Source organism: Acanthochromis polyacanthus, chromosome 12, assembly GCF_021347895.1.
Source record: "Acanthochromis polyacanthus isolate Apoly-LR-REF ecotype Palm Island chromosome 12, KAUST_Apoly_ChrSc, whole genome shotgun sequence".
Taxonomy (NCBI): domain Eukaryota; kingdom Metazoa; phylum Chordata; class Actinopteri; family Pomacentridae; genus Acanthochromis; species Acanthochromis polyacanthus.
The window spans coordinates 39,402,261-39,414,397 of record NC_067124.1 but is presented as its reverse complement, the minus strand read 5'-3'; the positions used below and the strand labels follow the sequence as shown (position 1 = coordinate 39,414,397).

At 40.3% G+C, this 12,137-nt stretch overlaps 1 protein-coding gene and 1 long non-coding RNA gene across 3 annotated transcripts; one reads left to right on the top strand and one right to left on the bottom strand.

Annotated features, from left to right (window-relative positions):
* Positions 1-477: 477 nt before the first annotated feature.
* styk1b (serine/threonine/tyrosine kinase 1b) lies at positions 478-12,106 on the bottom strand. 2 transcript variants are annotated; one of them, XM_051956712.1, is made up of 10 exons: positions 11,355-12,106; positions 9,618-9,673; positions 8,406-8,576; positions 6,778-7,089; positions 5,456-5,637; positions 4,541-4,615; positions 3,662-3,870; positions 3,538-3,578; positions 2,082-2,178; positions 478-2,004 (listed from the first exon to the last, which is right to left on the bottom strand). In XM_051956712.1, the coding sequence occupies exons 2-10, from the start codon at positions 9,670-9,672 to the stop codon at positions 1,812-1,814; spliced, it is 1,335 nt and encodes a 444-aa protein (XP_051812672.1). In that variant the 5' UTR covers position 9,673; positions 11,355-12,106; the 3' UTR covers positions 478-1,811. The 2 variants fall into 2 exon arrangements, with proteins under 2 accessions (XP_051812672.1, XP_051812671.1); XM_051956711.1 differs by lacking the exon at positions 11,355-12,106 and having other exon boundaries at positions 9,618-11,155.
* On the top strand, positions 5,600-11,517 carry LOC127536419 (uncharacterized). Its single transcript, XR_007945414.1, has 4 exons — positions 5,600-5,720; positions 8,422-8,591; positions 11,142-11,316; positions 11,428-11,517. It is a non-coding gene; the product is annotated as an uncharacterized LOC127536419 (long non-coding RNA).
* Positions 12,107-12,137: the final 31 nt, after the last annotated feature.

Sequence of the window (12,137 nt, the reverse complement as noted above, 5' to 3'; positions counted from 1 at the left end):
GAAATAAGATGTGATATTTAGAATAATGAGATCTTAAAAATTAGCTGAGGAAACTTGTTTTATACTTTATTTTACCAGAATTGTCACGTTTAGGTGTCTTAATCTTCCCCTTGTTCTCATTTACGGCACCAAAAAAATAACGTTTCCTTGTCTGAAAAAAATACAAAAATTCAGCAAAAAAAAATCCCCAAATTTATAAAAAAAAAATTTGCAAAATCTTCACGAAGAAAATTCCTTAGAAGCTTCCATCAAAAAAATTTTTTTTAAAGAAAATCCTCGAATTTGGCAAGAAATAAAATTCAAAAAACAAAAAAATTGTAAATATTTTCAAAAAATGAATAAAAATCTTCCAGAAAAAAATCCTAAAAATATCTAAAGTGATTCTATATATATCAGTAAAACTTCTTATATTTTCTTTCAGAACATTCAGAAAAAAATCAACCAAAATCCAGCGAATTTCGCTGGATTTTGGTTGATTTTTTTCTGAATGTTCTGAAAGAAACACTTTTTGTAACATTTCTTTTTTTCCATTAAAAATGTTCAAAAATTTTCAAAAAAAAAATGAAAATGTGAAAGTTTTCACTGTGAAATATATATTTTTCCCCACATTTTTAGAATTTAAAACGCATCAATTTCACCTGCAGGACGGCGCGAGGGTTAAAACAAGATATTTAAGATGTGTCGTCTTAAAACGAGTCCCTCCATCTGCTGAAATGTCACTTGTTTGTTTTCTTTAGTGAATTTATCTTAAATCAAGCGGGATGAGACGAAAAATAAGACAAACAGACTTGGTGAGATTTTGAGTTTTTGCAGTGTGTGCTTAACTGTAGGTTTAGGAAGAAAGTCTGAATTTCAGAGGCAGTGTTTAGGAATCTAAGCAGATGAACGCGTATGAAGACGGGTTTTACCTCCCGGCTCGGCTGCTGATTGTCAAGTTTAGGAAACAGAAACTAATTATTAACACAGATGAGATTAAATCCGGTGATTCCCAGAGTTTTTCCTGAGGTGTGAATCTGCAGAAGAACAAACATGAAACGTCTCCGCTCCCGTTGGAACAGTTCCGACAGTTTCTTGGTGCGATCACAGTGTGGGACCTTCGCGCTCGTCCGTAGCGACCTGAAACTCGGCCGGACGACTCGTCATTACGATGTCTACATTCTTGCTCGTCCGCTCGGACGACCGCCGCTCAGAATGACATATTAAATGATTTCTTACCAATTTAAAACAACGAATAACTTCTCGGTTCTCAACCTGCAGGAGGCCGCCATCTTGTGTCATTGCGCATCAGGTTTCAGTTTCCGGTTGGGGTTCGTGTGGATGTTGAGCGATGTCGATTCCAACTCTAACCATTTATTGCTTCGGTTCCCAACTTTCCTTAGGGGTCTCGCTTCTGATTGACAGTACAGAGGGGGCTATAATGGATAATGAAGAGTTTCATTTCCGATTTTTCTTATTATTCGATGTTTGGAGGTTCGATTCCCACATCTCTCCACACAGGTCTCCGTTTGGATCACACAGGTTATTAGGGCAGACGCTTGGGTTTTGTAACCAGGAATATTCTCAGGGATGATGTGGTCTTAGGACTTTTTTGGTGTGACATTTTTGTGATATTTTTGTGCTAAGAGACTTTGTGCTAACTATGTGGAGATACATACAGGGGGTGAAAAACCCCAAAGCTGCCAAGGACAGCAAATTACGGACGACCAGAAATTTGTACGGACGACCAGAAATTTGGATTTTGCAGGAGTTGGTCGTCTGTAATTTGCTGTACGGACGACCAAGGATTTTGACGAAGGTCCCACACTGTGCGATCAGAAGACGGTGTAGCTGTTGGTTTCTCCGTATCCGGCCTCCTGCAGGTACCGCTCGATGTTCACCGGCCCGCCGGCCTTCAGGACTTTATCCGAGGCGCTCTTCTCTGCAGACGCCAGCTTCCTGCCGGCCTCGGCCAGCGTGGGTCGGTCCTGGTCCTTCCACTGGCAGCAGCCCTTGATGACGGCGTATCTGAGGAGGAAGCAGAAGCTTCAGAGTCGGTTTGTTAAAGAGGAGAAGCTCTGATCTGCTTCGGTTCGGGCTCTTACAGCGCGTTGGAGCAGTTGGACGGTTTCTTCAGAGTTTTTCCTCGTTGGTGAAACTGTAGAAGTTCATTGACGGAAATCTCTGCAAACGGAGCTTCACCTGGAGACAGAAATACAAGTTTATCATTCACACCACCGTTCAAAAGTCACTCAGATGTTTGTCTGGTCTTTGTCGTCAGTTATCTCCATATTGTCGTTTTGTGTCTTTTTTTCTTGTTGTGTGTCCGGTTTTCATTGTTTGATTTGTGTTTAAAGCTGTTTTGTCTCTTTTTTTTTTCCCTGTCATTTTGAACTACATTTGTGTTATTTTCTGTCTCATTTTGGTTGTTTTGCGTTACATTTTTCTTGTATTGTCATTTTGTGTCTGATTTCGGGTGTTTTGTGTCATTTTCTGTCTTGTTTTGGTTGTTTTATTTTTGTTTGAGACAGTGTTGTTTTGTGTCTCTGCAGTATTTTTTGTGTGTCTGTGGTGATTTGGCATTATTTTGCGGCCATTTTGTGCCTTCTTGTGGTATTTTTTGTGCAATTTTGTTTGTCTTTGCAGCCATTTAGTGTCTTGTTAGTGTGGTTTCTTGTCTCTTTGTGACAGTTTTGTCTGGTCTTTGTCATTTATATCCATATTGTTGTTTTGTGTGTCTTTTTTTTCTGTCATTTTTGCATCTCATTTTGGTTGTTTCGTGTCTTTTCAGCAGCTTTGTTTCTTTTCGGTCATTTTGTTTGGTCTTTGCCCTTCTCTGTTTGTTTTCTTGTGTTTTTGTTGTATTTTTCTAGTTTTGTGTCATTTTTCTGTCTGGTTTTGATTGTTTTATTTTTGTTTGAGACGGCCTTACCTCTTTTTGTGGTTGTTTTGTGTCTCTTTTCTTTCATTTGATATCTTTTTGCAATAGTTTTGAGCGTCTTTGTGGACAGTTTGTGTATTTGTGGTCGTTTTGTGTCTCTTTGCTTTCAGTTTGTTTGTCTTTGTGCTCATTTTGCATTATATCGTGGCCATTTTGTCCCTTCTTGTGGTCTTTTATGTGTAATTTTGTTTGTCTTTGCAGCCGTTTAGTGTCTTGTTTGTGTGGTTTCATGAGAGTTTTGTCTGCTCTTTGTCATCATTAATCTCCACATTGTCGTTTTGTGTCTGGTTTTGGTTGTTAGAGGCTGCTTTGTCTCATTTTTCTGTCATTTTGCACCACTTATGTGTCCTTCTGCGCCTCATTTTGTTTTGTATTACGACTGAGCAGTACTGTTCTGAGGGCTTTTCTTGTTGTTTTAATGTGCTTATTTGTGTTGACATCCTCAGATATTTGTTTTTAATTGTTGTTTTAACATAAAACTATTATTAGAAATTCAAATTAAACCATTTTCTGCTCATCTGTTTCTGCTACAACCAGAAACACTGAATCAAAGTCAGTTTAATGAGCATCAGGAGGAACTTCTTCAGTGTTTCTGCTCCTACATATCAGAGCTGACTCACCTAAAGAAGCCATTTCATACAGCAGGACGCCCAGGGACCATCTGGAGGGAGACAGAAAGAGAAAGCATGCTGCAGTTAGACAGAACATCTGATGGATCTTTAGAGCGGTGGAGGTGTTCCTCACATGTCGCTGCTGGGGCCGGCCGGCTTCCTGACCAGCAGCTCTGGAGCTTGCCACTTCTTCATGCTGGGATCTTCTCTCTGGGTGGAGTCCTGGTTCTTCCTGCTGTAGACGCCGTGAAGCCCCCACAGCTTGGCCGTGAAGCCCCGGCTGACCAGAACGCTGCGAGCTCGGAGGTTTCCGTGCAGCAGGTCTTTGCTGTGGAGGAACTCCTGATGAGGCACAAACGGAGACAAACCGGTTTAATGTGCAGGCAATGAAAGAATGAACGCTTATGTTCCAGCACAGAAATGAGTTTTATCTCGTTTGGAATGTGCTGATTTGCATGAATGTTCAGAACAGAGATCTGAACTTTGGATAAATCGGCTTCAAAGGTCTTTCTTTCTTGACTTTGACAGATTTTAAATGATGTTCGGCAATATTTTGAGTCATGTTGGACAGATTTTGTGACTCAAAATCGTCTTCAGGCAAGGAAAATGAACGGTAGAAAGAACAAGTTCAACTCTGAGATTTCAAAATAAAACCGATAAAGTTCTTGAACCCAAAAAGCTGCAAAATTTAAGACTACAACCAATAAATGTTTGGTATTTCTTATTTTGGGGCGGTTTAGCAGTGTTGTTCTGATCTCAAAAATGTGTTTTTCTCATGATTTCTCTCCAATGATTGTTTTTTGGGTGTTTTTCACCATTTTCTGTCTTTTAAGAGACCAAAAAAATGATGGATCAATCCAGAAAATGATCACCAATCTTAATTAAAATCTTATTTACAGTCCTGAGCTAGAAGGTGTAAGGACAGTTGATTGTTTTGCTGTGAAAATATTCAGTTTAGTGTCATTTCAAAATAAAACGGATAAAGACAAACCGTCGTCATGAATCTACTAACCAGAGCAGAGGCGACCTGCTGGACCATCGTAAAGATGCGTCTCTCCGTCATTTCAGCCGGAGGATCGGCTTTTTCCTGGAAACAGACACAAGATTTCTGTCGATTTTCATTTGAGTTCACGGTTTAAAAAAATAAGTAAAATATCTTTAGTATTCCAGCAGTTCAGGCATCAAAAACACTGTAATATATACAATGATGAAAATACTAATTACATTATAGGTTTTGTTCTTTTTTTACATACTGCATATTTCTTATATACACCCCCCCGTCAAAAGTTTTAGGACACTTTCTCATTCAAATAAAGTAGAACCTGTCCTAAAACTTTTGACAGGGGGTGTATCTACCAAATTTGGTACACATATGCAGCACATCAGGCTGAACAAAAAAGTCAGTGACAGCCACATTCCAAAGCCAACAGGAAGTGAGATATTTTGCGTTGAATGTCAGATTTTGCCCATTTTTCATTTTTTCTAGAGCGAACTCCTCCTAGGGGGAAACTCCAATTCACCTCAAATTGGGCCAGTACATACAGGAGGCCTTAATGATCCAAAGTTATTAAAATCTTTTTCCAAAGTCAAAGGGTGTGTCCATGGCGGCCTCTGGAATTTTGATCCTTCACCATGAAATTTCAAATGCTGTGTAAATGCCCTGAACATGCTCCAATCTGCCTGAAACTTTACATGTATGATCAGAGTCCTGCCCTGATCACATCCATGTGATGAAATACACCCCCTGTCAGAAGGAGGACAGGTTCTACTTTATTTGAATGAGACAGTGTCCTACAACTTTTGACAGGGGGTGTATTTTGCACATTACATTAGAAATACATTTTACTGCTTATAAAACACTTTAGTCTTTCTGTAAATGTAAACGTGGGTTCCTGACGTTGGCTGTATCTGATGATGAAGGACCGACCTGTCTGCATCTCCACAGGAAGCTGAGCAGGTCTCTGTTCTCCAGCTCCTCCACCACGGTGACCAGAGGAGCTCGAAGCGACACGACGCCCAGGAGCTCCGGCAGGAAGGGATGAGGACCGAGCTGGGCCAGGAAGGAGGCGAAGCCCAGGAAGCTGTGTCTCTCTGAGGCGTCGGCAGAGTCTGAGCAGGAAAACCAGAAAGTCCAGAAGGATGTTTGGTGTGAACCTGACCAGGACCGCCACAGTGGACGTATAGTCCTGACAGTGAGGCTCTACTCAAGCACAAAGTGAAGACCAGGATGTTCTAACTGACTCAGAATATGTACAAACTGACTCAGTGTTTGTCTAACATGACGGAAAAAATGTCTAAAATTACCTAAACTTTGTAAAAATGACATTTTTTCTTAAATGGCTCCAGAAACAACTTAAAATGTATCCAAAGTGGCCCAACATTTGTTAAAAAATGACTGAAATTGATCAAAATGTCTAAAAAAAAATGTCTACAATGACTAAAAAATTGACCAAAATGGCTTTCAATTGTCCAAAATGTATTAAAATATTGTCAGGTTTTCTCAGATTTACTCAGTTTGTTCAAAATGACCAGAAACTTAATCAGTATGCCTCCAAATTGATTCTAAATCTGTCTAATAACTTGTAACTTGGTAAAATGACTCAGAAACGGTGAGAACAGTCTGTCCAGCGTGACTCAAATATGTCCAGTGTGACTCAAAATATGTCTATCGGTAAATATGTAAATCGGTCTAGCGCGCCTCAAGATCCGTCTAGCGCGCCTCAAGATCCGTCTAGCGCGCCTCAAGATCCGTCTAGCGCGCCTCAAGATCCGTCTAGCGCGCCTCAAGATCCGTCTAGCGCGCCTCAAGATCCGTCTAGCGCGCCTCAAAATCCGTCTAGCGCGCCTCAAAATCCGTCTAGCGCGCCTCAAGATCCGTCTAGCGCGCCTCAAGATCCGTCTAGCGCGCCTCAAGATCCGTCTAGCGCGCCTCAAGATCCGTCTAGCGCGCCTCAAAATCCGTCTAGCGCGCCTCAAGATCCGTCTAGCGCGCCTCAAGATCCGTCTAGCGCGCCTCAAAATCCGTCTAGCGCGCCTCAAGATCCGTCTAGCGCGACTCAAAATCTGTCCTGTAGACTCAAAAATGTCCAATATTCCTAAAAATTATCCTAATATCACTTAGTCTGTCCAGCGCGACTCAAAATTATTTGAAATTTGTCTAAATTACAGAAGACGATTCTAAATGTGTCCAGAACTGCTTTCAGTTTGACCTCGGTAACTAAAAGGACAGAGACCGGTAGACGTCCTCACCGTTCAGGACTCGCAGCACCACGTTCCTGTTCTCCATTCGGGCTCGGTACAGCAACACCGAGGAGTCGGACTTCAGCGAGAAGGCGGCCGGCAGCGGAGAGACCAGGTTGAAAGACTCGGGAAGCCGCTGGCGAGGAAGCTCTCTGGGCTGGACGATGGGGGTGAAGACAGGTGGAGGGAGGACAGGTGGAGGGAGGACAGGTGTGGACAGACGCTTGGACTGGTAGGTGTTGGGAGGGTGGAAGGTAGAGTAGGAGCTGGGGGAGTCCAGGGCGATGCTCTCATGTTCCAGAACGTTGATGCCGGGAGGAGCTGCAGACGAAGAGAAGAACGATCGGGTAAGAGATTCTGATTACCCTTGATGTAATCAGATTACTCCTGACAGCAGAGTATTTATGTCAGATTACAGACCATTAGAAATTCAGGCTCCACAGCAGGAACTCAGTCGAACTAAAGTCCTCTGGTTACTGAGGTTCCACCTTTAGTTTTGATTACGAGTCATTTTAGACAAAGTTTTAGTGATTTGAGTCTTTTTAGACACAATTACAGTCCTACTGGAGAAATATCGAGTCATTTTGGACATATTTCAGGCTATTTTGGACAGTTTTCACCTTTGACAAATTTAAGTCATTTTGGACACATTTCTAGTTTAGTGTTAATTTCAAGTCAATTATGGAGAAATTTCAAGTCATTTTAGACACATTTTAACCCTTTAAGCTTCAGTCAATTCCAGCCATTTTCAGTACAAAAAAAAAAATCGCTAATCTATTTGTAAATAAAAATATGACGAGAAATACAGGGAATATTGGACGCGCATCACGAGGTGCATTTCCTCGAAAACGACCGATTCGTGGATTTTATACCGACTTCAGGACATGTTTTGGACAAAATATGTTACTGGCTTGTTTCGTCTGGATGTAAAAGGTTGGATTATGGCCGTTTTTTGTGGAATATTTTCATCTGTGTGTAATAATGAACCCGGAAATGTGAGTCGCGCTGTGTACGTTGAAGCCGTGTATAGAGAACGGATGGATGGATATTTGTTTTTGTCGGACAAATGTGTTTTTCTCACCCGCTATGGTAATCACATCTGAAAGTGGTTTATACCGGCGGATTCATGAGAATCTAAGCTTTCCATCGGCGTATAGTGTTTGTATAATCGGGTTTGCAGTTTTAGACATTTAGCAAATTGCTTATGCAGATCTCAAAGTGTTCCACGGGCGGAATACTGAAGCGCAACGGGTTAAGTCATTCTGGACACATTTCAAGTCTTATTGGACAACATTTTGGACACATTTTAAGCCATATTAAACACACTTCAAGTCATTTCAGACAAATTTGAAAGAATCTTAGGTGATGCTTGAGTCAATGCAGACAAGTTATGAGTCCTTTTGACTAAATGTTGACAAACGTTTGACACATTTTCAACAAATTTTCTGTTGCTTTGGAGCCTGAGTTTTCAGTAAAGTCTTTCTTAAATGTTTTTTCATTTTAGATGTGGCTGATGTGGATGAAGAAGCATTAAAAAGTCTTAAGAAACCATATATTAAATGTTCATTTAGCTCTTTGGGGCTTGAATATCAAATACATATCAAACTAAAGGAGTCATTGGACCTCTAGGATCTCACCATCGATGCCTTGCAGAACTCTCCTGGGCGTGGACTTGGAGGCTTTGGGACGGATCCGGTCGACCTTCTCTGGACAGAACCTCAGCAGGAAGATCAAGACCAGCGTGAAGACGAAGCTGGACAGCAGGACGATGGGAACCACGATCACTTCCTGTTCGTAGACCCGGATCTCTGCGGGACCACACGGTGAGGAGACTCTGTTTGTTCAGAGTGTTTGCTCAACAAATACCTTCTGCTTAAACCTCTAAAACCTGAAATCCTGGAGCTCAGAGGAGCCACAACAGCAGGAAGAAGAGAGAACGAAGAAATGCCTTCTGGCAGTTAGAATAGAATAGAATGGCTTTGTTGTCGTCATACATGGCATGCTGAAAATATAAATGAGAATTTCCTTGATTCTGAGTGACCACAGACGTCCCCAACACTGGAATAAACAGCTCCACACACTGTAGATGTTAACTATTTAGATTTTTACAAACTTAGACAGTTTGGTCTCCTTTCAGTTGTTTTGTTTGTCATTTTATGTCTCGGTTTTGTCGTTTTGTGTCTTGTTTTGGTCAATTTATGTCTTGTTTTTGTTATCTTGTGTCATTTATCTAATTTTGAGTCTCATTTTTGACATTTTGTGTCTCGTTTTGGTCAATTTATGTCTTGTTTTTGTTATCTTGTGTCATTTATCTCATTTTGAGTCTCATTTTTGACATTTTGTGTCTCGTTTTGGTCAATTTATGTCTTGTTTTTGTTATCTTGTCATTTATCTCATTTTGAGTCTCATTTTTGACATTTTGTGTCTCGTTTTGGTCAATTTATGTCTTGTTTTTGTTGTCTTGTGTCATTTATCTCATTTCGTGTCTCATTTTTGTCGTTTTGTCCTTGTCTTGGTCAATTTATGTCTCGTTTTTGTTGTAAAACAGAAACCAGAAATACTAGAATAAATTGAGTATAAACAGTACAGGAGCACCTCTAACAGCTGAGAACAGAAGAGTGTTCGTGAAAATATCACAATCTTGAGGTTATTTTTTAGCCATTTTTGATTTAAAAATCCAACTATTTTGTCAGTTTTTCCCATTTTCTGATCGATAAATTGTGTTATTTGGGGGATTTAAAAAGCCAACACGCCTGTTAAACTGGATTTTGGGGTCCAGGAGGTGAAGAGTTTCATGAATCTAGTTAAACGTTGGTTGAACCGGTTTAAAGTTTCGTGATAAAACTCACCACAGATTGTGTCTCCATGCTGGCAGCGGAAATCTGCTTCTGATAACGAAGACATTCTGGAAGAGGAGACGAGATGTTCAGCAGGTTTATAGAAATAACACATAATTACAGCTGTTCAGTGATGAGCTCAGGGTGTTTTAAAGTCTTTGTTGTGGGTGAATCAGGGATTAAAACAGAAATGAAGCTGCACTGAAGCTCCTTCAGTGTCAGAATCAGTTTTAGTGTAACTCGACTCTGCAGGAAGACGAGCTGTAACTGAGACACCACAGCTTGGATCACCGTCTGGAGCTTTACAGCTTCTCTTCCTGCTGCAGACCATCGGATAAACGAGTCATTCCAGAACTGGAGGACACTCAGGCTTCAAAATGTTTGAAAATAAACCTTCTCTTTACAGTTTTCTGCTCCACATTCATCAAGAATAGGTACGAATTGGCTCATCTTCCACATCAATGGTAGCATTTTTATTCCATGTTTTCTGTGTTGTTGCTAACCCTACTCTAATCCATGCTAATGTGATCTTTTTCTCAGCAGTAGAAGCTAGATATTTAGCTAGCTGTTACTGCTGACCAAGAGGACAAACTGACTGATGGAAAACAGGAAAAAGAATGAGTCTGATCCTGATAATATGAGGTAGAGAGAGACATTCAATCAAGATGAAAATGAGATGAGAGGACATAGCTTTGCTCTGCACATTCTTTAGGAAAACTGTTTGATGATGTAAATGACAAAAACAGGACACAGAATGACAAAACTGAGATATAAAACAACAAAACCTAGACACAAAATAACAGAAATGAAACACAAAATGACAGACAGAAAATGAGAAAAATGAGACACGAAACGACAAAAATGAGACAGAAAATGACAAAAACGACAGAAAATGACAAAAACGAGACAGAAAACGACAAAAATGAGACAGAAAATGAGAAAAAAACAAATCAATAAAAACCTGGCATAACGACAAGAATGAGACAGAAAATGAGAAACAACACAAATCGACAAAAACGTGACATAACGACAAGAATGAGACAGAAAATGAGAAAAAACACAAATCGACAAAAACGTGACATAACGACAAAAACGAGACATGGATTGAGAAAAACGAGACACAAATCAACAAAAACAAGACACAAAATGACAGAAATGGACAAAAACAAGACAAAGACTCCTTAGTTTCTCATATTTCTTGTTTTCTGTCTAGTGTTGGTCATTTTGTGTTGTATTTTCGTGTTTTGTGACTCCTTTGTGTTGTTTTCTATCTAATTCTGTGTCTCATACCCCTTGTTTTGTGTCTAATTTTGCTTCTTACATAATTTAAAAACATTCTTTTCTCAGATTTGGTCTCAGGACAAGAACGTTTACACGACAGCTGCATGTTTTAGTGTTTTCTACGTGGATCATTTGATGGAATGATTCAGATAAACGGACATTCAGCGGTGCTTGTTGCTCCTTTTGTCCTGTTTTTTAATCTTTTATCTATCTGAAGCAGAAACCCCCTCTAACCGATCGTCATTCTGCTGTCAGAAGCTGCAGCGTCACCAGGAAGCTCTCCGACCTCATGATCCTCCTCTGAACCAGTTCATCAGCATTTCTGAGACACATTAAAGCTGCTGTCGCTCTCCACGCCCTCAGGTCAAACACGGATGAACCACGGGCTGGAAACACTAAAAAATAATCCCTGAACAGCTGCAGTTTTAAAGTAAGAGTCCGTTAAATGAGAGTAAAGAACAAACTGACCTGTAGTCGTCTCTAAAAGCTCTTATCTCATGTTCCAGTCCTCACGTCTTCATCGTCTTGTTGTTTCTGTCAGACTCGGGGGATCGGCGTGCTGCTGTTTGTCTACCTGCCTCCTTAGCTCCGCCCCCCTCACCTGCAGCCGCGATGCTCTGGCTGCTATCAGGTGCGCCGGCCACATTTTTCCTTTGTTCAGGGAACTGGTCCCGCGGCTCCTCGTCAACCTTTTGTTAAGCGCGTTTTACTTCTCTGCTCCAGAACTCGTCTGACGAGCTTCTGCCGCCCTGGAGGCTTCAGTCGGTCGCCAATAAGAAACCAATAAATCCCTCCAGCTGCAGTGAAAGAAGAGTTCAGCTCCAAATTATTCATCCTTAGGCCAAAATATTTAGATTTATATCGAATTTAGATCTGATTAACTGTTTCCTCTGGCTGGAAAAGGTGTAAAAAAATGACAGAAGACAGGATTGTCTCATTTTGTGTCTCATTTGTCATTTTGCATCTAGTTTTTGTGTCTTGGTTTTGTCTTCTCTGCTCTCTTTTTTGTCGTTTTGTATCTTGTTTTGTGTGTCATTTTGGTTGTTTTGTCTTATTTTTGTCGCGTTCATTTAAGACTAATTTTTGTAAGTGTAGATTTTGTTGTCGACATTTAGTTTTGCCCTGTTTAACAGTAAAATGACATTTTTTGATGATTTAAATAGCTTAAAATAGAATTATTCTACTGTCAAACAAAAGAACAAATTAATATTTTTTTTAATATTGATTTTTTAATGATTATTTTCTGTAATC

Bases quoted from the DNA above. Each gene is read 5' to 3' on its own strand.
- styk1b (XM_051956711.1), bottom strand. From the start codon at position 9,720: ATGTGTTATTTCTATAAACCTGCTGAACATCTCGTCTCCTCTTCCAGA. The intron at 4,616-5,455 runs GTCGGTCCTTCA...GTCTGTTTCCAG, and splicing joins TCCTGTGGAGATGCAGACAG to GAAAAAGCCGATCCTCCGGC. The intron at 2,005-2,081 runs GTAAGAGCCCGA...CTTCCTCCTCAG, and splicing joins TCCAACTGCTCCAACGCGCT to ATACGCCGTCATCAAGGGCT.